This window comes from Loxodonta africana, chromosome 25 (assembly GCF_030014295.1).
Source record: "Loxodonta africana isolate mLoxAfr1 chromosome 25, mLoxAfr1.hap2, whole genome shotgun sequence".
In the NCBI taxonomy this organism is placed as follows: domain Eukaryota; kingdom Metazoa; phylum Chordata; class Mammalia; order Proboscidea; family Elephantidae; genus Loxodonta; species Loxodonta africana.
Genome location: NC_087366.1, coordinates 16,965,595 through 16,993,035, shown reverse-complemented (window position 1 = coordinate 16,993,035; position 27,441 = coordinate 16,965,595). Strand labels below are relative to the sequence as shown.

At 37.3% G+C, this 27,441-nt stretch overlaps 1 protein-coding gene across 16 annotated transcripts in view; it reads left to right on the top strand.

Annotated features, from left to right (window-relative positions):
• Nucleotides 1-27,441, top strand: part of SWT1 (SWT1 RNA endoribonuclease homolog) — a 124,325-nt gene that overhangs the window by 67,714 nt on the left and 29,170 nt on the right. For 6 of the 16 annotated variants that reach the window (XM_064276509.1, XM_064276508.1, XM_064276515.1 and 3 more), the window contains 3 exons: nucleotides 1,612-1,799; nucleotides 10,127-10,197; nucleotides 13,616-13,742. In XM_064276509.1, coding sequence (XP_064132579.1) covers nucleotides 1,612-1,799; nucleotides 10,127-10,197; nucleotides 13,616-13,742 — 386 coding nt within the window. The other 10 variants (XR_010319370.1, XM_064276511.1, XR_010319371.1 and 7 more) reach the window with 9 other exon arrangements.

Below are 27,441 nucleotides of genomic sequence, written 5' to 3'. Positions count from 1 at the left end.
CACTCACTTATTCCTTAATCCTTTACAAATTGAGTTTAATTCTATACTATTAAAAGGGACTATTAGTTATTATTTGCTTTCTAACGATCAAACCCCCCCTTTTCTCTCACGTCCACTGTCTCAGCCTTTCTTTAGCACTTGATGTTGTCCCCCTTTCTTTCTCGAAACCTGTCTCCCTTGGTCTATTGCCATTGAATATTTTGATTCTCCTCCTGTTGTACTGATCTCTCTCTTTTTTCTTTTTGCTAGTTCTCACCCTTCTCTCCTTCACATTGTCTATCCTTTACCTATTTTATTTTCTCTTTATTCTCCCCTAACAATCTCATCTACTTCTAAGGCTTATGTTCTTGAGGATGACTCCCAACTGTCTCTTTTAAGCGGCAAATCTGTATGTCTTATCACCTGCTAGTTATCTTCATCTTTTTATACCTCAAAATCAATATATCTAAAACCAAACTTATGTTCTATTCCTCCTCTTTTCCTTATCTTCAACCTTGCTTTACTATAGGGTGGCCATAAAATTTATAAGAGTAGAAAAATATACCTTAATTACTTTATCACTATTACATTACAGTACATAACATTCGGTGTGTTGTTCCTCATCAGAAATGCGTAGTTTGATGTGCTGTTTAAAATTGCAGTGAATGAGGCACATTAAAATAGCATTTCATCAATTTATGCATGCATATGTACGTGAGATATATTGCTTCAAATTACTTGTGTGCTTAATTTTTTACTGAATAAAACCAAGCCTTTACATCCCCCCAGAGAAGTAATCAAAGAGCTCAATCTATTTAAAAAATAACATACATACCCCCACACACATACACTTTCCAGACTTTATGGCCACCCTAAATTTCTACTGTTTGTACCATTATTGTTTTAGCATCTAGGTTAAAAAAAATCTTATGGTCTCCCTCACTCCCAGAAACTAGTCCTTGGCCAAGTCTGTAGTTACACTTTTCATAGTTCTTGCATACATTTTCTTCTTTTTATTCTATGCCTTTTCCTGCCTAATGCAAGTTCTCAGATCTCCTTTCCTGGATTATTTCAGTAGCCTTCTAACTAATCTTCCTGCCTCCACTGTCTTCTATTCCAGTTTGTCTTATATTAAAGTGCAATTTTAGGTATATCATTACCTAAATTAGAAAAACTTTGAGAGGTTCACTTTTGCCCACAACATAAAAGTTTAAATTCTATCTAGCTTTTTTTTTTTTTTAAACAGCCTTTTGTAATCTCGTTCTCTTCACTGAATTGTAAAGTGTTTGGAGGCTTGACAATATTTTATCTTTGTATCCTGGGTATCTCTTATCTAGTTCAATACTGTATGTGTAGAAGTGCTGAAACAGTATTATTTAATCAGACATTAGCACGTTAGCTAAGATTGGTCACTATAATAAGCAGATTGGAAGTACTGTTTGATTTAAGTGGAAAGGAAAATTTCATTTCTAGCTCTGATGCTTTTCCGGGAACATTCTGTACATGATAAAGGGCAAAGAACAGCCAGCACTTCCCTGAAAGCTAGAACATTTGTAGGCACAATTGACTTTCTGTTTTGTTCACTTACTAGTGAAGGACTAGCTGCATCTTATGTAATTCTTATTTCCCCAGGTCAAGGCAAAACTTCAACCAAATTCCTCAGAAAACACAGTGGGGAAAAAGCAGGAAGATACTTCTTCAATGAAGGCCGGTAATGAAGAAATCACCCTTTTCTCGGGTTCTGAGCTTTCCCAACCCAACAGGCATCAAGAAATCTGGTCTATCCTAGAGAATGTTTGGATTACAATATATCAGAACAGGTACTAAATTTTCAAAAAATGTTGAATTCTAGAGTTGAAAGTTTTTTTAGGGCATTGAACAATTCGTGTTTGAGTTGTGAGTTTAATGTACTACATTCACTTATTGGGGGCCTTTTTGTTAAATTGGTTTGTTAGAAACAATGATTATTAACAGGAGGTACACATCAGAATTACCTGGGAAGTTTTAAGAATATGTATGCCAAAGCTCTATGCCTAGATATTCTTTTCTTTTTTTGTTGTTGTTTTTTTATGGTGCTTTAGGTGAAAGTTTACAGAGGAAATTAGTTTCTTATTAAACAGTTAATACACGTATTGTTTTGTGACATTGGTTGCCAACCCCAAGATGTGTCAATACTCTCCCCTTCTCAACCTTGGGTTCCCTACTTCCCTTTGTCCAGCTTTCCTGTCCCTCCCTGCCTTCTCATCCTTGCTTTTAGGCTGGTGTGCCCACTTAGTCTCTGATACATGGTTGAACTATGTGTTATTCTTTCTCTTATAGGCCTGTCTTGTCTTTGGCTGAAGGGTAAACTTCAGGAGTAACTTCAGTACTGAGTTAAAAGGGTGCCTGGGGGCCATACTCTTGGGGTTTCTCTAGGCTCTATCAGACCAGGAACTCTGGTCTTTTTTTGTGAGCTTGAATTTTGTTCTACATTTTTCTCCCACTCTCTCTGGGAGCCCCTATTGTGATCTCTGTCAGAGCAGTTGGTGTTGGTAGCTGGGAACCATCTAATTGTGCTGGACTCAGTCTGGTGGAGATGTGGTAGCTGTGGTCCATTAGTTCTTTGGACTAATCTTTCCCTTGTGTCTTTGGTTTTCGTCATTCTCCTTTGCTCCAGAGAGTGTGGAACCGGTAGACGTCTCTTAGATGGCTGCTCACAAACTTTTAAGACCCCAGATGCTACTCTCCAAAGTAGAACGTAGAACATTTTCTCTGTAAACTATGTTATGCCACTGAGCTAGATGTTCCCCGACACCATGGTCCCCAGCCCTCAGCCCAGTGATTGGGTCCCTCAGGGAGTTTGGATGGGTCTATGAAGCTTGTATGCTTTCCCTTGGTCAAGTTGTGCTGACTTCTGCAGTATCGTATACTGTCTTACCCTTTTTCAGGAGTTACCACTTATCTATTGTCTCGTTAGTGTTATTCCCTCCCAATTCCTCCCCTCCTTCCTACGAGCAAAGATTGTTTCTTTCTGTGTATAAACCTTTTCTTGAGTTTTTATAATACTGGTCTCATACAGTGTTTGTTCTTTTGATTGACTTATTTCACTCAGCATAATGCCTTCCAGATTCATCTGTGTTGTGAGATGTTTCACAGATTCATCGTTGTTCTTTATCATTACGTAGTATTCCATTGTGTGTATATGTGCCATGGTTTGTTTATCCATTCATTTCTTCATGGGCACTTAGGTTGTTTCCATCTTTTTTGCTATTGTGAATAATGCTGCAGTGAACATGGGTGTGCATATGTCTATTCATGCAACTGCTCTTACTTCTCTAGTATGTATTCCTAGAAGTGGGATTGTTGAGTCATATGGTATTTCTATTTTTAGATTTTTTTGGAAGCACCATATTGTTTTCCAAAATGGCTGTACCATTTTGCATTCCCGTCAGCAGTGCATAAGAGTTCCAATCTCCCCATAGCCTCTCCAACATTTGTTATTTTTTCTTCTTTTGATTAGTGCCAGTATATCCCTAGATATTCTGATTCTATAGGACTGAAGTGAAACTGGGAGAATGTATTAAAAAAAAAAACTCTCTAGGTGATTCAGATGTGAAATCTTGCTTGAGAAGCATTGCCTGTATTTGTCAGAACCAAAGAAAAATCACCTAGATTGTCTAAATAAACTAGTAGGATACAGGGCTTTAATAAATTTGAGAATCATTTAAAAGGAAGATAAAGAAAATACTTTTATTATTTTCATGCACATAAACAAAAAATACTGTGCTTTTGGTAAAAATGAAGAGATAGAGACCATTTTTGAGTAGTTCTTCAAATGGACTGCCGCTAGCATAGCTTAAAAATAATTTAAGACAATTTTGAAGTAGGCCTGACTCCCCACCCCTGCCCCCATACACGCATTTTTTTCCTAAGTCCTTAATCTTTATATAGCTAATTTGCCAAACAAACTCTTTATAGTATGATTTTGGTTCGAGAGCCCAGTGTGCCTGTTTTGAATTCAGGTCATCTTATATGTTCTAGATGGTTGGTCACAAGAATGGCAGAGTAATATTAGAACGCCACTGAAACATCTAATTTGAATTGACCATCTATTACAACATTGTAGCTTTGGGACCAATTTTTAATCCTTGGCTGTAATTGAAAAACACATTTGTAGCCTGTCAGGGCAACTTTATAACTTATTGTATTAAATAAGTAACTATACCTGACATGTGAGCCAAAGAAAACAATGTTTACAAATTTGTGTTTTTATATTAAAGGTTTGGTTTGTTTTATCCAATCTTAATATATTTTTTAGTCACAGAAAGTTACCATATGTACCAGACAGGAATTATCACTGTCAAAATGGATGAGAACTGTAAGATATTTTAATCTTCCTTTCATTTAGAAAACATTTGAGTATTTTGTGTGCCTTAGAGCTCTCCTGTATAATGTACATGTTTTCATCTGGGTTACTAGAGAGTTATGGGTAATTTTTGGATAACAATTTACATAATAGCATTTCAGTAAATGACAATACTAATATTTCTTTATCGATGTATATTTATTGAAGGCCTACTTCACTGTTTCTCAAAAGCAGAGGCACATGTAGAACTTTTGGAACATGTTCCTACTTGGGCCATTTTGTATTGAGATACTCATTTCGAGGTCTTGTAGGCCCTGCGCGTGATTAGTCATACACAACTTCTAGGAGACTGCACAGCCGTAAGTGCCGTCTTGTCCTGTGTTCTCACTGTGGCCTAATAATCAGTTAGGAACTCCTAACACATTAGGTCAGATTTTTGGTGTCTTTTCTATTTATAAGGCATTTGGGTGAGAGGTTGAGAGTATTAATGATCCAAATTTGAAAAAAAAAAATCTTTCCTGCTACTTCTCATTAAAGCTTCTTAGACATTTTCTTTAAAATGTACTGAGTTTAGAAGGTAAGGAATAATAAAACAAAATGCCTTACATTTTGCTATTACTTTTCTCTGAAATTAAGAATTTTATTAATATCTTAAAGGCAAAATAAGTAAATTAATAGGTATTGGCAATTTATTGACTGGTAATTTATTTATAAATTGACTAATAATTTAATAATTTATTTAATGATCTAGACTTTAACAAGCCTGAGCATAGACTGCAACTGTCATTTGTAACTCTAATTTGAAATGTTTATATTCAATAAAACACCTTATTACTTTTAATGACTGACTTTATAATAAAGTAAATGTACATAAAAATCCATACTGATAATGTTGATTTGACCTATTTTGTATATTCTCATTCTATTTTGTGTAAAAAATTATTTGAGCAGAAGATTTTGCTTTTGAAAAATTTATAAACCATGGTTCCTATGGGATATAAAGACCATATCTTTGGGCAAATCATCTGTGTAATTATTTTTGAAACTCAGTTTGTTCATCTAAAATCAGAGAATTGGGTTAGATTATCTTTAAGGTTCCTACATATTCAGAAAATTCCATGAGTCTGTGTTGGATTTTAGATAATTTGTAGGTACAAAATACAATCCTTTAATTTAATTTAAACTCCATTGTATCTTCTTTCCTGAAGAATGTTTAACTCAACCCTCCAAGATACTAGTGAGATAGAAATATGGCATTTAAAATTTTATCAAAGTTTTATTAAAATATTCAGATTACATATTACAAATAGCTGAGTCAGAATGAAAGTGGTTAAAGATTTTCTCTTGCTTTGGCTCTTATCTGTTGACTCATTCGTGTTTATAGTTTAATAACTTTTTAAAAAATCTCACTGTAAGGTAATAATTTAATGTTCTATAATGTAGTACATGCCATTTTATGCACCAAAATGCTCTTTTTTTAGAAATATAAAAATATATTTATTAAGCAATGCATTTTTAAAAATTCCCTAATTTTCCCTGTATCTGTCTAGACTTACTTGTCCAAATGCTTTACTTCTTATAGAGTTGTCCTTTTTCTTCCAACATTAGATAGCATCTTACTTTTATTTGTTGGTCATTGTTGTTCTGTTATCCTGTCTTTGGTGTTATACTCAGAGCCTGGTATTAATATCTGGATGATTTTCACTAGTTCATTCTATTTCAGCATAGTAAAAAGTATCTGAGCATGTAACATTGGGACTGCTGCTTTGGGGGACTTCAACGGGCGTTTCTAATTCCTCAAGACTGATAATATGATAATTCAAACTTAGCTCTGAAAAGATTCTGTATGAGAAATAGTCCCAACCATTACTTTTAGAGTCCTGCAAGTTTAAAAGGATTTAAGTTTTCGTGAGTAGTAAATAGCCTGTACATTACGAAGAATGGGAACTCCAGAACAATTAATTGTGCTCACACAGAACCTGCACACCGATGAAAAGGCAGTTGTTTGAACAGTGCACGGGGATATTACGTGGTTCAGAATTGGAAAAGGTGTGCGGCAGGGTTGTATCGTTTCACCTTATTAAATCTGTATGCTGAACAAATAATCTGAGAACTGGACAATATGAAGAAAAATGTGGCATCAGGAATGGAAGAAGACTCATTAACAACCTTCAATATGTACATGACACTACCTTGCTTGCCTAAAATGAAGATGACTTTTGAAGCACTTACCAATGAAGGTAAAAGACCACAGCCTTCAGTATGGATTATGCCTGAAAGTAAAGAAAACAAAAATCTTCACAACTGGACTGATAAACAACATCATGATAAATGGAGAAAAAATTGAAGTTGTGAATGATTTCATTCTACTTAGATCAACAATCAATGTCTGTGGAAGCAGCGGTCAAAAAAAGAAAAATGTATTGCACTGGGCAAATCTGCTGCAAAAGACCTCTTTAAAGTTTTAAAAAGCAAAGATAACAACTTTGATGACTAAGATACACCTGACCCAAGCCATGGTGTTTTCAGTCACATCATAGGCACGTGAAAGTTGGACAGTGAAAAAGGAAAACAGAAGAATTTTTGCCTTTAAATTGTGGTTTTGGAAAAGAATATCGAATGTAGTATGAACTGCCAGAAGAAGAGAGAAATCAGTCTTAGAAATACAAGCAGAGCACATCTTAGAAGTGAGGACAGCAAGACTTCAGCTCCCTTACTTTGGACACATCATTAGGAAAGACCAATCACTAGTAAAGAATATTATATTTGGTGAAGTAGGGGGTCAACAAAAATGTAAGAAATCTTCATTGAGATGGATTGGCACAATAACCACAGCAATGGACTCAAACATACTAATGATCATGAAGTTGGTGTAGGACTAGGTAAGGTTTTGTTGTGTTATACATAAGATCACCATGAGGTGGAGCTGAGTCAATGTCAAGTAACAGTGACATTTTATATTGCTCTTTTAATCCTTTTTAAGAAAATTATGTGTACTCATATTAAACTACTTCATATTTGAAAGTCACTGCACTTTCTTTTTAAAAAATAAATGTACTTTGTTTATCATCAGAGGAAGGTCAAAGCATACTATGAGTAATACAGTAAATTCTCACCCCTGGCTTCACAGATTCAGTTAACAGAACTGTTCCTTAGGAACTTTGTATATACTGTCCATCCGTATCGTGGCTATTCTGCAGGCATGGTTTATGTACTTGCTGTTGGTTGTGGAATTCCGGGAAAGCCATCTTACTTTATCCTTAAGGGGAACTCCCCATCTATGCCTAAGTGAGTTAGCATCTAGGCTATCCATTATATTTTTATTTAGCCTAGATATTTTTGAACACCTGTATACTCAAGTGTAGACATACAGATAGAAAGTTTATGTATAGGGAGGTGTGTTTTGAACTTCCTGCACTAAGACCACACATCAATAACATTTTAAATGTCCTTAAACATTAAAGCAAAAATGAGGTTTAAGGAATTTTAGAGCAGATTCTCAAAGGTAAGAACAACCCCGGAAGAACATTTGGGTTAAATATTCAGTCATTCATTCATCAAACATATATTGATCTCCTGTAGTGTGCCAGGTACAAACTAGGTACTAAGAATACGTCAGTGAGTAAAACAATCATTACTTTCAGTCTAGTGGTGAGAGCCAGACAAAGAAAATATAAAACGGTATCCAAAAAGTCTGGAAACATAGGGTAAATGTATCTTTAAATAGAATGTTAATTGAATTTTAAACATAATAGTTTTGGTTGTTTTTCTTCAATCATCAGATTACATTTTTAGATAAAGTACTTCTAAATTTAAACCATGAATCCAGTTGTTAATACACTACAGAGTGTCTAAAAACATCTAGAATCACAAGGAAAAAGGTGTATTTATTGTGGTTTTATATGTATAAACCTGTTGTGTCAAGTCGATTCCAACTCATGGCGACCCTACAGGACACAGTAGAAATGTCCCACACGGTTTCCAAGGAGCACCTGGTGAATTTGAACTGCTGACCTTTTGGTTATCAGCCATAGCTCTTAACCACTATGCCACCAGTGTTTCCATACGCGCGCACACACGCACACACACACACACACGTGTACATATATACACACTTCTTAGGTACTCTCTTATGTCATAGGGTGATAAGTTTTAAAAGGAAATAAGAGGCAGAGGAGGAAGGCACGTGGTTGAGGGAGGAAGAGTTAAATTTTAGAAAGAGTATTCAAGGAAACCCTGACTAAAAAGGTGACATTTGAGCAGAGTCCTGAAGAAGATAAGCATGGGAGCCATGTAGTTATTTGTGGGAAGAGCATTCCAGATAGAAGTTGAAACTGCAAAGGCCTTGAAGGAACACGTTTGCAGTGTTCAGTGAATAGTAAGGAGGCCAGTGTGGCTGGAGCAAGGTGTGCTAGGAGATGAAGTGAAGGGGATGTTATGCTGATTGCGTAGGGCCTTATGGATCATTATAAGGCCTTGAGGCTTTTACTGGTAGTGAGATGCTACTGCACAGTTTTAAGCAAAGAAATGACATGATCAGGTTCAGATATTAAAAAGATTGCTCTGCCATGTTGAGGACAGACGGTGGAGTGATGAGAGTGAAGCAGAAAGGACAGTTAGGTGTCTGTTGCAATAGTTCAGGCAAAAGATGGCGATGACTTGGACCAGGGTAAGAAGGGGTCAAGTGCTGAATATATATTAAAGGTAGAGCCATTACAGAATTCAGTGATACTTCCGAGAAACAGTAGGGGAAGAGTAGCATCCACAGCAGTAGATGATGGTTCCTGACAGTGCTGTGACTGGTGTGGGTGTTCTCATCTTCATCTCCTCCTCATTTACTACTGCTTCTTGTCATTTAGAACATATGCTGGAGGAGGGCCTTTTAGTGCCCTGATCCTTTTGCTCATTAAATTTTTACTTAAGGTGTATAATTCTGTATAAAAAATTAAAATGGAAGTTTTTGGAATAATAGTATATTTTGCTCAATTTTGATTTAATGATGGTTTTCCTGGTATATGTTTGTTTCCTGAATGCTCATTCTCATTTTCTTTCTCTCTCTCTCTCTCTCACACACACACACTTATATACACATACATAAAGGAAAATTTCCATGTGTACTGAGAAAAAGGAAATACTCATGGATATTAATAAATGCTTATCTCTGTTGGTGGACTAGGAGTATTACTTTTTTTTTTTTTTACATTCCTGTGTTTTTCAAATTTTCTATGATGACTAGGCTTTAAAAGTATACAAATCTTTAAAAGATAAATATTTAAAATAAGTTTATATTTAAAAAAATAATAAATACATTGTATTTCTATGCACTAACAATGAACAATCCAAAAAGGAAATTAATAAAACAATATCATTTACAATAGACTGAAAAATAGTAAAATACTGAGGAATAAAGTTAACTAAAGAGATGCAAAACATCTACACCGAAAACTATAAAACATCACTAAAAGAAATTAAAGAAGATCTAAATAAATAAATAAAAGATATCCCATGTTCATGAATTAGAAGACTTAATACTGTTGAGATGGCAGTACCCCTCAAAACATTGTACAGATTCAAAGTAGTAGTTATCAAACTTCCTATGGCCTTAGTTTGCAGCAATAGAACAGCCTATCCTGAGATTAATATGGCATTGCAAGGGACCCTAAATGAGTAATTTCTTTTATAAGAATCAACACAAAGCTGGTTCCTAAAAGACGGATCTTAAAGGTGTCCCAAATGTCCAACTTTTCCAAACTGCTGTACCACTCCATCATCTCTAATATCAACTATTCCTCCTCCCTTCAGTATGCTCCCTCCTGTCTTTGAGTTTGGTAATTCACTGCGACATCTCACGGGACTCATGACCATACTTACAGGTAAGTGGTTTATTAGGGAAGTAACAGGGTACAGCTTGGGTTCAGGATCAGCAACAACAACAACTCAGTGCTGTTTCTGGATCAGGACAGCTTCTTCTCATCCTCTGCTGCCGGGCCCTAACGGGGACCTTCTCAGTTACACCTCTTAGCTCCGTGGGTCAGCAAGCCTCACCACAGCTGTCTTGCACCAGCCTCTTGGTTCCTGCCATCTCATGCTGCCATCTCTTGCTGTCTTCCATGTTACTGCTCCTCTCTCTTTCTCCATGTCTTCCTTTAAGTCTAAGGGGATGGCAAAACTGACTCAATCCTCTTGTTAGGGTTCCATATACCTTATTTGCATGGTCCCACCCACCTGCAAGGTACCACGCAGCTTATTTACATTATTAGCAAGCTATCCAAGCTCCTTGAAGGGCCACAAGCACCTCTTTTGCATAGTCTCACCCAGTCATTTGGTGGGAATTACAAAGACTATGGCTAGAAGGGCCATATTAAGTAATTCACTGCATCGCACACTCTGAATAACCAAAACGATCTTGAAAGAGAACAAAGTTGCAGGAGTCACATTTCTTAATTTCAAAACTTTTATTACAAAGCTACAGTATTCAAGATAGTGTGGTACTGGCATGAGGATATTTTATGTATTTGCTGTAGATTGTGGTGCTGGCATAAGGATATACATACAAAACAATGGCATAAAATTGAGAGTCCAGAAATAAACTCATATACCTGTGGTCAGTTGATTTCTGACAATTGTGCTAATGCCATTCTATAGGGAAAGAATAGTTTCTCCAACAATGGTGCTGGCACAACTCGGTGTCCACATGCAAAAGAATGAAGTTGGATCCTTACCTCATGCCACATACAAAAGTTAAAGTGGTTTTTTTGAGTTAAGCTACATATAGGAGCTAAAACTATAAAGTTGTTAGAAAAAAACATACGCATAAATCTTTGTGACCTTGGATTAGGCAGTCCTTTCTTAGATATAAAACCAAAAGCACAAGCAACAAAAGATAAAAGATAAATTGGGCTTCATCAAAACTAAAAGCTTTTGTGCATCAAAGGACATCATCAACATAGTGAAAAGACAGCCCACAAGTGGAGAAAATACAGTACACAACCTACAAAATCTGGAACCAGTGTAAGGCAGAAACCTTTCAGAGCAGGAAAACTCAAATATTTTCCATTAAAATGAGTGATAGAAAAGTAGTAATGTACTGTCAATGGTGGGAAACCGGCGAGACCCAGAACAATAAGGCAACCCTGTCAAGTTCTGGTCTCATGGGTTTCACTGTAGTTAAAAATCATATATCTAGTATTCACAGTATATAAAGAACTCTTAGAACTCAACAACAAATTGACAAACAATCCAATTCAAAAATGGCCGAAGAACTTGAATAGATATTCCTGCAAAGGGGTTTTACAATGACCAACAAGCACACGAATAGATGCTCAGTGTCATTGGTCATTGTTAGTGGCAGCCAAGTTGGCTCTGACTCGTGGTAACCCCTGTACAACAGAAGGAAATGTTGCCTAGTCCTTTGCCATCTTCACGATCATTAGTATGCTCAAGTCCATTTTTGCATCCACTGTCTTTTGAGTGTCTTCCATCCTAGGGCTTATCTTGCAGCACTGTATCAGACAGTATTCTGTTGTGATCTATAGGAATTTCACTGACTAATTTTTAGAATTAGATCACTAGGACTTTCTTCGTAGTCTTTCTTAGTCTGAAAGTGCCACAAAACCTGTTCGCCATGGGTGACCCTGCTGGTATATGAAACATCAGTAACACAGCTTCCAGCACCAAAGCAACACACAAGCCACCACAGTACAACAAACTGACGGGTGGTGGCATCAGTTATTAGAAAAAAGGAAATAAAAACCACAATGGAATACCACTTCACATTCACTAGGTTGGCTATCATCATCTTCATAATAATAAAATAACAAGTGTTGGTGAGAATGCGGAGAAATTGCAACCCTTTTATATTGCTTGTAGGAACATAAAGTGGCTCAGTTGTTGTGGAAAACAATCTGGTGGTTCCTGGAAAAGTTAAACAGTTACCATATGCCCTGGCAATTCCACTGCTAGGTACATACCAAAAGAATTGAAAGCAGATATTCAGACGAAAGCTGTATATGAATGTTCACAGCAGCACTCTTCACAATAGCCAAAGGTCCATGAATGGGTAAACAAAATGTAGTTTATCTATACCCATAACACCCGTTGCCACAGTGTATTATTCAGTCATCAAAAGGAATGAAATACTGATACATGCTACAGCATGGATGAACGTTGAAAACATTATGCTAAGTGAAAGAGCTAGAGACAAAAGGGCACATATTGTATGATTCCATTTATATGAAATATTCAGAATAGGCAAATCTATAGAGACAGAAAGCAGACACGTAGTTGCCAGGGGTTTGGGGAGGGGAGGAAAGGAAGTGACTGTTTAAGGGATATGGGATTTCCATTTGAGGTGATGAAAATGTTCTGGAGCTATATAGTGGTGGTAGTTGCACAATATTGTGAATTTACTAAATGTCACTGAGTTGTACCCTTTTAAAGTAGGTAAAATGATGAGTTTTAGTTATGTGTATTTTACCACATTAAGAAAAAAATGCTTTGGAAAGTACTATAAATGATCTTGAGTGCTACTACCAAAAGGCAACCGTAGGCAACGTTGTTAATATTTTATGTGTGCCGGATGTCTTAGTCATCAAGTGCTGCTATAACAGAAATACCACAAGTGGATGGCTTTAACAAAGAAGTTAATTTCCTCACAGTAAAGTAGGCTAAAAGTCCAAATTTGGGGTGTCAGCTCCAGGAGAAGTCTTTATTTCTCTGTGAGTCTTCTCATCAATCTTCCCCTGGACTAGGAGTTTCTCCTCGCAGGGACTCCGGGTCCAAAGGATTCACTCTGCCCCGGCACTGCTTTCATGGTGGTATGAGGTCCCCCGTCTCTCTGCTTCCTTCTATCTTTTATATCTCAAAAGATATTGCCTCAAGACACAATCCAGTCTTGTAGATTTTGAGTCCTGCCTCGCTAACAATTCAGTCCATGACACCCAAGTGTATGTTTTGATACTTTATATAGTTGTTATCATGTTTTATAAGTAATTTTAAAATATTAAAAAAAAAATTTTACAGATGGCGTAAACATCATTTTAATGATTGCTGGTATTCTATCAGCTGGCTTCAACAGTGGGCTCAAACCAACCAAAGATCATGAGGGTGGTGTAGGATTGGGCAGTGTTTCGTTCTGTTATACATAAAGTCACCACGTGTTGGAGCGGCCTCCCCGGCAACTAACAACAACAACGACATATAGTTGGACATTTCGGTTGCTCCTGATGGTTACGCTATTGCAGTAAATATGTATGTGTACCTATGAGTGTCTTTTTCTTTATTTTAGCACAGATGTTTTTCAAAGATTGGGCTCTAATTCAGCTCTGACTACTTCAAAAATAGCATCATTTGAAGAAGCATTTATATATCTTCAAAAGTTAATGGTGGCTGTGAAGGATATTCTTGAAGGAATTCAGAGGTAAACATTATGTTAATTTTAAAGCTTCATTTATTTATTACTTTCTTTTTCTAGGCATATCAGCTTTTTCAGAGTCACTGGGGCTAACCAAAAAGGTCGGCAGTTCAAATCCACCAGCCACTCCTTGGAAATCCTACAGGGCAGTTCTACTCTTTCCTGTAAAGTCTCTATGAGTCAGAATCGACTTGATGGCAATGGGTTTGGTTTTTTGGGGGGTTTTGGAAGTCTACTAGCAACTATTATAAACTAATGGCTTTTAGATTCACCTATTTCCTCCTCCCCTGCAAAGAATCACTGTTTCTAGTTTGGACTACAAGAATGTTTCCACTTTTTTCCTTTCTAGAAAAAATATACTCAGTTGTAAGCTTCATGAGGAATGCTATTTTCTTCACTGTGTTCACTATAGCTCCTCGAATGGTGCCTGGTGTATAATAAACCAAAACCAAACTAGTTTTCGTTGAGTCGATTTCGACTCATAACAACCCTGTAGGACAAAGGAGAACTGCCCTGTATGGTTTCCTGTATGGTTTCCAAGGAGCGCCTGGTGGATTTGAACTGCTGACCTTTTGGTTAGCAGCCGTAGCTCTTAACAATTATGCCACCAGGGCTCCTGAATAAGTATATGTGAAAGTAATTATCACTGACCTTTCAAAGCAAATGTATGTTAATATTTGTTAACATGAGTGATGTTCCCTGATACAGTCTCACATTGCTAAAAATCAAACCTGTTGCTGTTAAGTCGATTCCGACTCATGATGACCCTGTCTGTATAGTTATGCAACAAGGAGCAGAATACCTAAATTTGCAAAGTTGGAAAAAGAGTGGTGGGAATATTGCTGATGCTTATACTTCTACGCACCTTCTTAAAGGGAATTTTAATTAGCTTATTTGCTCTTGGTTTAAAAATAGCTTCTCTCCTTCTCTACTTTTCCATTATGTTTATGTCGAATTAATTTGAGCACTTTTGTTAATGGCTTCATTATCTAAACACTAGAGAACCAGCGGCATTACTCTTTCCATGTAGACGAAAGTGTTTTAAGATTTTTTTCTATGTCAGTACTATGTAGTCTCATGTTATACCTTAGTAAACTTAAGTTTAGATTACTTGATTCAGGATAGCAAAAAAAAACCTTTGTTTTGTATTTAAAGATTATAAGGTTTCATTTGGAGTGAAAAATTAACTGGAGAGTTGAATTGCAAATTCCGAAAAGAAGAAAAATTCCACTGTTTTGTACAATCAATAGACATTATTAAATGTCTACATGGACTTTGTCCTTAAACTGGCATCTCTACATACATAACTAAACAGGTTGTGCCATCTAACTCTGGGGCACATTATAATTCAACTGGAAAGCTAATACTCATAGCAACAGTGGCCATTTTTTACCTGTTTTTTGTTTGTCAAGTAGATGCTGAGTAGCCTAGTTTAGAAGCAGAGGAGAGGGGAGAAGGGTAAGGGTAGAAAATTGCAGCCTTCTAGGTTTTCTAATCATGTTGACATGTTTCACCTTTATCAGATAAGTTTGAAATTATAAAAAACAAAAATTAAAAAAATTAGAGCATTTGAATGGAGAAATATAACTAGATCATGACTAAGTATGTATATTCATTTTAATCACTTAGCTTGACCTGTGAAACCTTGCATTTCAGTTTCATGAACTGAAAGCTCAAGTTGCTTTAGGTGAAGTGTTTTAATTAATGAATGTTTTCTTGGTTTCATATTTTCAATAATATCTATCTATGGGATAGAGATAAGAAGGGGAGGGAGTTACCAGTCCTTATAAGTCATTTGGCACATTTTGTGGGGGAGGGAATGCTTTTATATGAAAGGGTATTTCTTAGGTTTAGATACCCAGTTTTTTGTTGTTCTGTCATATTTTGTTTGGCTGTATTTAAATGTAGCAGTAAGTGAGTGCTAACTGGTGCCTATGGACATGCTCATATTCTGCATGGACATTCATGCCTAATCAATGGATATGATTTTGGAAAATGAGACTGCTGCTTGGATTTAGAAAAAGATGATAACTAATTTTTATTGAGGTGTTTAATCTTCAGAGCTTTAAGAACCTTTTCTGGTGCCTGTGGCTTTGGTTTGAAATACTTGATAGAGCTGTTTTTCTAAAATAAAATTGCAGTAATAAAGTTTGGAATGGTTTTTTGTGTGTGATTTATATATATTCCCTCTTATTAAGCTTCTAAAAATCAATTTTCTTATTCATCTGTTGCCCCATTTTAACATAAGAACAAACCTTATACTGATTAATACATAAATGACTCCTGGAAAAAAAAAAAACCCACAATCACAGATTTTCAAATCCGTTAATGATTTCACTGCTTCAAAGGTACTGGAGTGTGCGCTTGAAGCAGCATCGTAGGGTGAGAGCTGGAACTCAGCGGGACTGCCTTGTTTTCAGGTCCTGCAAGCTTTCCGCCTTTGACAGAGTGCAGTTGTACCACTTTTCTATTGCTCCCTATTAGTGGAAAATACTCGAGTTTTCCTTCTGTGACCGGTTTCTGCCTTACACAGTTTCCGGCCTTTGCTGGTTTTACTGTATTAGTTTAGCCACTTTGACTTAATATTATATATTTTAATGGCCAGCCTCTTCAGATTTTAGAAAAGCGTAGAAAAGCACCATCTTTCAGTTGATACAAAGACTACTTATTTAGGCTGTTTCTTTAGTTAAAGCTAGCTGTTGAAACAAAAGGTGTTATAAGAAACGTGCTAAGACTCCATCCTTTGAGGTTTCCAAGTGACTTCAGCATCAGAGCACACTTCTGTGTGCAAGATGTTCAGCTGTTGATAAAAGTATTAGTGCTACGGCTGCTAACCAAGAGGTCAGCAGTTCAGGTCCACCAGGCGCTCCTTGGAAACTCTATGGGGCAGTTCTACTCTGTCCTATAGGGTCGCTATGAGTCGGAATCGACTCAATGGCAACGGGTTTTTGTTTTTTTTTTTTTTGGTATCTAGAATGGAGGAATTTATTCATGTTTGGGTCTGACCTACTTTCTTTGAGGCCTGGCCTTTCTTCCCTTAAATCATTAGATTTCATTCCCTACCCCTAATTAGGGTTCTCTCAGCTCCTCCAGATGTCACAGCACACCTTTGGCAGACTTTCCCCACACCCCTTGCCCTTTCTTACCATTGAGTGTATCGATTGCAAAAAAAAATGAAAGGACTTAGTTGCTTTAACCTCCATGCCACTATTTTGTACGTAACTTTATTTCTCATAGTTTATTTTATAATCATCTTCCTAAGACTTTTTACACCTCTAGGACAGAAATTGTTTTATCTTTTTATAGCCAGAGCCTTGCAAAGTTAATGGCACATAGTAGATGGTCAATAAATGTTTATTGAGTGAATGTTTTATAGTCTTTCTGGTACAGAGCAACTTCTTTTAGATCTGAAGGCTGCTGATAGTACTATGCTGTGACGTTAGATAAGAAGTAATATACAGATTTTAAGAGAGAGATACAGAGAAGAGGAGTAGAGGCAAAGGGTAAAGAAAAAAAAATTGAGGAGGAAGGGAAAAACATGGAAGAAATTGAAATCAAAAAGATATTTATGTTGAAACCAAACAGTAGTTTAGCTTCACTAGTGAAAAAGGCCTACCTTGAGCATTATGCTCATTTAAGAACTATCTAGGAGCCCTGGTGGCACAGTGGTTAAGAGCTCAGCTGCTAACCGAAAGGTCAGTAGTTTGAATCTACCAGCCACTTCTTGGAAACCCTATGGAGTGGTTGTACTCTGTCCTTTAGGGTTGCTATGAGTTGGAATTGACTCAACGGCAACTTTTTTTTTAAATTGGATTAGCTTGACAACAGTGACTGGAAAGACTAGACAGGAACCTTAGGGGACAGTACGTTTATGTTAATGAGGGAGAAACAACTCAGAAAAGGAGGGTGAGAATGGTTGCATGACTCAAAGAATGTGATCAATGTCACCAAATGTATATGTAGAAACTGTTGAACTGTTATATGTTTTGCTGTGTCTATTCTCAACAACAACAACAAAATGAAGTTTAGAGAAAAAACAAAACAAAACAAAACAGATACTTAGAGCTGATGATGGAGCGTCCAGTAAATTGCCCAAGAGGCTTTTGGAGTCACATTTCACCCGATTGCTTAAACCTGATGTATCTATATCACCTGTCTAAAATAGGAATCGTAGAAGGAAAAATACAATTTAAAGGGAGAGATTGGGACTCTGGGAATGTAAGTAGACAGCTCTTTTATAAGTAAAAGATTTTTTTGGTGTTTATTATAGTTGGATAAGCACTGCTTTAAGTTAATTATATCAGATTTATTAGCTGACAGAATATGTGGAATCCGCATACCAGTTTGAATGACCCAGCACTAGCTGATGTATTTTTTTGACCAGGCTCTTTAATGTTACTGAAGATAATGGATCATTCATGCCTTAATTTTTAGAATAACAATTTCATTTTCTGTTTCCGAAGCTCTTGTTTATGCTTTCCAGTATTTGTCAATTCAAGAATAGGAAATAATGGATATTTATTTCTATCGTTGGTAGTGCAGACCGTCAAGTGCTCAACTATTAGCCAAAATGTTGGCAGTTCCAACCCGCCCAGAGGCACCTTGGAAGACAGCCTGGTGATCTGCTTCCGAAAGGTTACAGCCTTGAAAACCGTATGAAGTACATTTTTGCTCTGCACACAAGGGGTCACCATGGACTCCATGCCCTCTGCTATGAATTGGCTCGACAGCAACAACAAATTTTTATTCTAAATTTCAGGTGGGGGTGATGCTACAGTTATTCCCATCATCCCTAAGCATTAAGTTTGGGTGACAGAGTTAAATACGTCCCATCATAAACTCTTTGAAGATAATATAATATGAAGATCACTTTTTCAAGATAACAAATATATTTATTTATGGAATTGTTTTTATTTAAAATAATTTTTTCTTTAAATTTACCTTTTGTTTTGCAGCTTGTTAATTTTACCTATGATTTATTAATTTGACATTTGATTAAAATTCCCTGCTATTAATCTATTTTAAGAAATGCTAAAACCACCAAATTACATTTTTTCAGATGAAGCAGATGGAATAAAAGACTACATAATTCAGTGGGATAAGCACCAATAAAATAAATGGAGCTGAGGAAAAATCAATTAAAGATGCTGAATAAGGGCTATTATAACTTGAACAGTAACTAGATAGATGGGATAAAGCTGATGATGGGTTCTAATTCCTTTGTACAGAGTAGTTATGCAAATGGCATAAAGTTAAAGTGTACCTTAGACTCTAGGATTAGCTCCATCTGTTTTGAGAAATACCTTCTTGTGCCTCTAAAGAACCTTTAACACTGTGGTAGACCAACCAGCTGCCCATAGTGGGAGATGATGCAATCAGTGTCCTTAAGGCTGTTTCCCAATAATATGAAAAGTTGAGTCCAACTTAGGGCAGTGTTTTTACATAGAAGACATTCAGTAAGTATTTATTATGTAACAGTGAAATCAACACAAGTGAATGATAATAAAAATAATGGACTTTTACAGAATACTTAGACTATGTTCTAACTGTAGTTCTAAATGCTATACATGTATTCAGAAACGCTGGTGGCGTAGTGGTTAAGAGCTACGGCTGCTAACCAAAAGGTCGGCAGTTCGAATCCACCAGGCGCTGCTTGGAAACCGTATGGGGCAGTTCTGCTCTGTCCTGTCTGGTCCTTATGAGTCAGAATCGACTCAGTGGCAATGGCAACGGGATACATGTATTAGCTTCTTTGATCCTCACAACAACCTTATGAGGCAGATAACTATTACACATGAGGAAATTGAGGCACAGAGTTTCAGACTGAGTGGGGTATGGGAGTAGTAGAAACTAAACATACAGAGTTTTAGCTTTAGTGGAAGGATAGCAATCATTTGGTTGAGTGCTTCAAATTAGGTCCAAAAGGGCTAAGTGGCCCCTACAGCTGGTGAGAGGGCAGAACTGAGACCCCAGATTTCATAATTCTCAGCTAAGTGTTCTTCCTACTCAAAGTAGCAAAGGTTCTATTGAGAATATAATTTGAACCGCTGACTTATGGAATCTAGCTTGGTAGAAGAATTTGTAAAATCTCAAACGGACTCATGTTCTTCCTTTCCACATTGTTTTAAACAAAATCATCCCAAATTATTTATTATTATTACTATATATAAAATCGTTTTTGTTGTTTTCAGCTCTATCAACCTGTTTATTATTTTTTGTTTGTCTTTTTAAATTACTGTTGCTTCCTTCATCCTAACTCTTTCTTTTGGGATTTTGTTTCCTATTTAATGAAGCAAGTTATTCAAAAGTTTTTTCAGCACAGGTCTGTTAATAGTAAACTCTCTCATTCTGACTGGAAGTGTATTTATTTTGCTGTCATCCTTAATTGATAGTTAAAATTAGCTGGGTGTTAATTCTAAGTTGACAGTTATTTCCTTAAGAATTTTGGGGATATAGTTATAATTTCATTATTTTCTGTCTTCTTAGAAATGGGAAGTCTGCTGCCAGCCTATTTTTCTTTGTAAGTAATCCGTTTTTTTTTTTTTTAATTTCCTGAGCACTTCCCATATTTTCTTCTTTATCTTTTATATTTGGCAATTTTTATAGTATATCTAGGTGTCGTAGTCATCTAGTGCTGCCATAGTAGAAATGCCACAAGTGGATGGTTTTAACAAGAGAAATTTATTTTCTCACAGATTAGTAGGTTACAAGCCCAAATTCAGGGTGTCAACTCCAGGGGAAGGCTTTCTCTCTCTGTCACCTCTGGAGGAAGGTCCTTGTGTTCAATCTTCCCCTGGTTGAGGAACTTCTCAGGCGCAGGGACCCTGTGTCCAAAGGACACGCTCTGCTCCTGATGCTGGTTTCTTGGTGGTATGAGGTCCCCAACTCTCTGCTTGCTTTCCTTTCTTTTTATCTCTTGAGAGAGAAAAGGTGGTGCAGGCCACACCCCAGGGAAACTTCCTTTACCTTGGGTCAGGGTGGAGACCTGGGTAAGGGTGGTGTTACAATCCCAGCCTAATCATCTCAACATAAAATTACAATCACAAAATGGAGGACAACCACACAGTACTGGGAAGCTGGCCTAATCAAGTTGATATACACATTTTTGGGGGGACATAATTCAATCCATGACATTCCACCCTTTGGCCGCCCAAAAATCACATCCTTGCAAAATGCAAAACATACTCCTCCCATCATATCATAGCAAAAGTCTTAACTCCAAGTTCAAAATCAAAAAATTCCTCGTCATCTGTGAAATCAAGAATACAAGTTATCTGCTTCCAATGGTACAGTGGCAAAACAGGCACAAGCTAGACATTTCCATTATAAATGGGAGAAACTGAAGGGAAAGAAGGCATAAGAGGCACAAAGCAAGTCAGCAGAACACATTACTTTAGCCCTCAAAGCTTTGAAAATAATTCTCTGTTTTCTGAGACAATTTACACAGTAGCCCTGCCCTCCAGCCTGTAGGTATTGGCCACACTTTCTGGATTCTGAGTGGAGGCCCCTCAGCCCTGGGCTTCAGCTCCGCATTCCAAGCTCACTGGGACTGAAACTCAGCTCCCTCTGCTTTAGGTGCACCATTCTTCTAGTGCATTTCAGTGCCAACTCTACCCTTAGAAACACCAGAGGCCTTGGCTCCACCCTTTGAAACAGCTGAGGTCACAGCCATACCTTTTGAGATTGAGGCAGCATGGCTTCTTGTGTTTCTTACCTCTTCAGCTTCTGCTTCCTGGTTTCTTGGCCTCTCGGCTCCATGGGCCTCATGCCACATCTCCCCTGCTGGCCAAGTGTTCCAAAGCTCTGTGGCTCCACCCATAAGTGCTTGGAGGCACCCCACTCTGCCAGGAAGCCTTCTGCACGCAGGCACTCAGCTCTCTGGCTCTGTGCGTTGGCAAGCCTAGCTCCACCAATAAGTGTCCAGAGGCATCCCACTCCGCCAGGAAGCCTCCTGCACACAGGCACTCAGCTCTCTTGCTCCGTGGGTCAGCTCCAGTGCCGTCTTACACTGGTCTCCTGGTTCTGCTACTGTTGGTTCTCTGCCGTTGCTGCCTCTCTGCCTCTGCAGGTTCTCTGCTTCGCTGGTCCTCTGCCGCTGTTGCAGCTCTATCCATTCAGAGTTTCAAAACTGTTTCCACATTTTAGGTATCTGTTAGAGCAGCACCCCACTCCCAGCACACAGTTCTGTCTTAATCATCTAGTGCTGCCATAACAGAAATACCACAGGTGGATGAGTTTAACAAGAGAAATGTATTTTCTCACAGTCCATTAGGTTACAAATCCAAATTCAGGGCGTCGGCTCCAGGGAAAGACTTTCTGTCTCTGTCAGCTCTGGAGGAAGCTCCTTGTCTTCAATCTTCAGCTCTGGTCGAGGAGCTTCTCAGGCACAGGGACCCTGTGTCCAAAGGACATGCTCTGTTCCTGGTGCTGGTTTATTGGTGGTATGAGGTCCCCAGCTCTCTGCTTGCTTCCCTTTCCTTTTATCTCTTGAGAGATAAAAGGTGGTGCAGGCCACACCCCAGGAAAATTTCCTTTACCTTGAATCAGGGAGGAGACCTGGGTAAGGGTGGTGTTACAGTCCCACCCTGATCCTCTCAACCTAAAATTACAATCACAAAATGGAGGACAACCAACAATACTGGGAAGCATGGCCTAATCAAGTTGATATACACATTTTTGGGGGGACATAATTCAGTCCATGACACTGGTATGGGTTTTATTTCATCTGTCTTTCTTGAGATGTGCTCCTCCTTCAGTCTAAAGACTCACATCTTCAATTATAGAGATGGTCAATCGTTGTCTCTTCAAATATTGTATCTCCCCACTTCTCCTTAATTCTTTTATTTTGAAATTCCTATTCCTGGCTCTCTTCATTCTATCTGCCACGTCTCTTGACTGCTCTTTTACTATTTCCATTTCTTTTATCCCGTGTTGCATTCTAAATTGATTTATGATTTATTGTCTGATTCACCAGTTCTCTATTAAATATTTATTTAAAAATATGTAATACATTCAAATCATTTAAAAATAATTTAAGAGGTGAAGAAAGATAATCAGTGATAATTCTTTTTTCCATCCCTTTTTCTCAGCTACCACGTTCTTCTCATGAAGGGCAACCAGTGTTGATCAGTTCCATATGTAGCTGCTTCCTCATTTATGCTACCTGTTTTAAAGACAGACTAGACTGTAAGCTCTTTAAAGGCAGGAACTCTGTTTTGTTTTTTGGTATATTCCTACATCACACAAGGATTGACATAAGCAATCAATAAGTGAAGGGACAAATAGAAACTGCCTGGTCAATTTGCATCTTACCACCATGACTGGATAATCATAGGTACAGTGTCTGGTCCCCAGATCTGCAAGTTTAGGAACTGTGTTTTACTATTTTAAAATTATCAGGCTTACGGTAATCACAATTAGAAGAAAGTGAGGCTAGTAGAATGCCCCTTTATTCATTTACATTGAGATCAGTAACTTCCACTGAACCAAAATGTTTATATTGGGTGACTCCTAGAGGACAGTTTACACTACAAACCATGTTATTATTAGAAGTTTTCTCGCTCAGTACTGAGGGTAATGACTTCAAGCTTAAATACTCTCTTTTCTACTTTAGAGCCGTATTTGCCAAATAGGGCAACCTTTCCCTTGTACAGGGAAATTCTTGTTCTTTAATGCCTTTTTAAAGCTCTATGCAGATTACTTTTTGTTACTGTGTCAACCAGTTATCTCAAAATATTGAAACACAACTGGATAGATTTCCACATTCTCTAATTGCGTTCATATTCCCCTAAGGAGATAGCTTGATGACCTTGATTAGATCTAGATGGTCACTAAGCTATCAACAGTACATTTGCAAACCAGCTCTTGGGGTGGGTATTAATCTCATCTGTTGTGTATAGTGAGGCAATTTGTGTAGTAGGTAGGAACATGGTCACTGGAACCACCGTGCTTGAGTTTAAATCCCAGCTCTGCTACTTACTTCCCTAGGTTCCTGACCTGGAAGAAGTTACTTAAACCCCTTTACTTCAGTTTTCTCATCTGAAAAATGGGGAAGTAACACTACTTAATTCATGTTGTTGTTGTTGTTAGCTGCTGTGGAGTTGGTTCCTACTCATAGCAACCCTGGTTTTGCCTCTCTAGAAAACCCAGCCTAAGACATCTTGGAAGAACAAATGTAGATACAGTCATGCACTGTGTAATGTCTGTTCGGGCAATGTCTGACTGCATATATGTCCATGGTTGCATAAGGTGATAACAGAGTTCAGAAATCCCCATCGAAGAAGGCGACGTGGTGAATGTAACCAGACACAGTGAATGTAACAGTTTCCCCGCACGCAACAGGTGTACCTCCTGTCTCTTGTATACAAAGCAATTGTGCTGCCAGGCATATGATGGTACAGTACATAACCTGTAATACGTATGTCTTGATGGTCGTAATAAATGCCTATATTACTAGCTTATGTATGTATGCTACTGTACTTTCTATCATGATTTTAAGGTGAGCCCTTCCTACTTACAAATAAAAAGTTTACCATACAACGGTGTATGCTTCAATTCATAGGCAGCATCATCCAATCTCATGTCTCATGTGTCTTTTGAGTGTTATAGTGTTAATCTCTCTGTTTAAGTTTCTTTCGAAAATATTACCATGAAGTGCATCGTGGCTCCCAGACACAGCCAAACCGGTGCTAGTGATAGCACCAGCAAGAGGCAAAAGAGAAGTATCAATGTGGAAGTGAAATAAAAGGTTATTAACACGAAGGTAGAAAATCAGCAAATGCTATTGCTTGCAAATTAGGCATGTTTGCACAACGTCCAAAGCATGTAATGTCCTATTTCACAGAACATGTCATGGACGTTAGGCGACGCATGATTGTATATTTATAATAAAAACGGCCATTTTATGAAAAGTTTTACTTGCCCCCAATGGCTAATTCTTTCATTCTACATTCTTTTAAAATGTTGCCACTCAAGGATAATTTTAGGACTTTCATTCTAAGAGCCTTTTGTCTTCATACTGGTATAAGAAAAAAATGAGAAAACTATAGAGAAAGCTGACCTCTAAAGAATTTTTGTGTGGGGAATTACCAAGGCATGAAGACCATAAAATGTTTTTCTCCCTTTTATTATTATTATTTTTTATGTATTTTCACCAAGCTGTATTCTGGTGAGTAGAAGTTTGCAGTTTTTATACCAGAGCAAATTTCATTCTCTTAAGCTCAGAATTCATAGGATATAGTGAAATCCAAACTCATTCCAGGTCGAGTGCGTTTTAATAAAGGTTGTGTGGTCTATTTTGTGCTCAGTTTACCTCAAAGCATGCTTTCAAAATAAAAAACTTGGCAATGAATCCTATAATGTATATTCTAGCTTTAAAAAATAACATGTATAGTTTTTCTTTATAAAAGTTATGTATCTGTGAATGATGCTGACATATCCATAAGCCTTTGTCCACTAGAGTACAGTCATGTGATATTTATGTGAAATAATCAGCAAATGACATCTTTCTTAAAAACTTAGAATTTCTCTGTTTCATATTTTGTTTACAAATAGCATTGGAAAAGTGGGTAGAAGCAAAGGCTGTCAAATGCACAAGGATGAGATATTTTTCTTCCTTTGTCATCTCCCTGTGTTGCTGATAACAGGCCTCAAATATCTGTAGAGTGAAAGAAGAAAGCCTCTTGTTCTAATCTGGCCATCTTTACTAGGCGTTTTATCTTTTTACTTACTCATCCAATACATCATGAGGTTAAACCATTATCCTCTGGAGTTTGCTTCTGTATAAAAAAACAGCCAGTCCCACTGCAGTCAAGTTGATTCCAACTCATAGCGACTCTAGACAGAATAGAACTGCCCTGTACGGTTTCCAAGATAGATTCAAACTGCCGACCTTTTGGTTAGCAGCTGTGGCTCTAAACTAATACACCACCAGAGTTTCCATGCCTCTGTATGATAGTATGCTGTTTACAGTTACCATTATGCTTTTGTGATGGTAAGGAGCCCTGGTGGCACAGTGGTGAAGCGCTAGGCTGCTAACTGAAAGGCCAGTGGTGTGAATCCCCCAGCTGCTCTGCAGGAGAAAGATGTGGCAGCCTGCACCCGTAAAGTTTGCAGCCTTGGAAATTCCATGGGACGGTTCTACTCTCTCCTATAGGGTGGCTAGTTGGAATGGAATTTACTATATAGCTGTGGGTTTGGCTTTTTTGGTTTGTGATAGTAAGAGGGCAAGAACTGATAGACTAAGAAAATAATCCAGTTCAAAACAGGCAACTGTGTAGAAACAGGCAGTAGATTAGAGATTGTCTGGAGCTGGGACTGAGGCTGGGGATAGAAAATGACTGCAGATGGGCAAGAGAAGTCCTTTTTGGGTGAAGGAAGTGTTCTAAAAGTGAATTGTGGTAATTGTTTTACAACTCTGTAGATTGATTAAAAATCATTGTATTATACACTCAAAATGAGTGTATTTTATAGCATGCAATTATATTTCAGTAAAGCTGTTTAAGAAATAAAACCAGGATGAGATGTTTAAAAATTACAGTTCTTTGCTAACTGGAAAACTAGGATGATATTATTATTTTCTATATTTTGTACTTCGAATATAAACTATGTGACTATAATTAACAACTAATTTATGTAAAACCAACTCTTCTAAGTGTTTCAGGGCAGAAAATGTAAATATTATTCTCTAATAAAATGCTTTCTTTTGTGATATCAGGTTGGAATTTATAAGGTTCTTATGTAAAAAATCTTGCTTCATCTAATTTCCTTAACCTCTTTTCTCACATACAGTTTGGGTTATTTCTAAGGCCATAAAAAAGAATAGGTACAAATTATTCCATATTGCTGATAGTTTGTTTATACTAGGTTGAAAAATTAGAATGCAGCAATTGATTTTTTTTCCCTGTTGCCTCTCTAAAGGATTTTTTTAACTTATTTAGATAGCTTTGTTTTAATTCACTTCAGCAGATTATCTATGGCCCTTCCCCCTCACCACTGCTGCCAGGGTATTGTCCTTGGATTTTCTGATGTCGTTCTTAGATTATTTGTATTTTAAAATTACACGTTGAGGGAAGAAATGTTTTCCGTGAAAGTGATATTCTTATGCAGATTTTAAAAAATTTTCTTAAAGATATTCTGTATGCGTACTTTAAAAAATTTGACTGTGTCCTGAAGATTTATTTGTAAAACCTCCCCCACAGGTATAATAAGGCAAAATAGTCTAAATATCTAATTTAAGGTTATGGAGATAAATTAACTCTATCGAAAGCCTGACAACATCAAGAGATATTGTAATTAAAAGCCACTTCGAATTTTAGAATTAATTGAGGTCACTTGATTTCCCATTGGTTCTATCATCATTCACTTATTGTGTGGCTTGAAACAATCAGATGGTGATGATGATGATAGTTAGAATTGACACATAATGTAGCATTTGCCGTATAGCATGGACTGTTATAAGGACTTTCCTTATATGAACTCATTTTGTTCTCACAACCCTATGAAGTAGGAACTGTGAACATCCTTATGTAACAGATAAAAGATAGATCGCCTGGAAGCTAAGTAACTCACCCAGGGTCACACAGTTAGACACACCCAGACAGACAGTGCTCATCACCACTGTACTGTAAAGACAGGATTATTTTCCATTTTATTTTTTCAAAAGAAAAGAATATTCTTCACACTGAAAGGATTAAAAAATAGTATC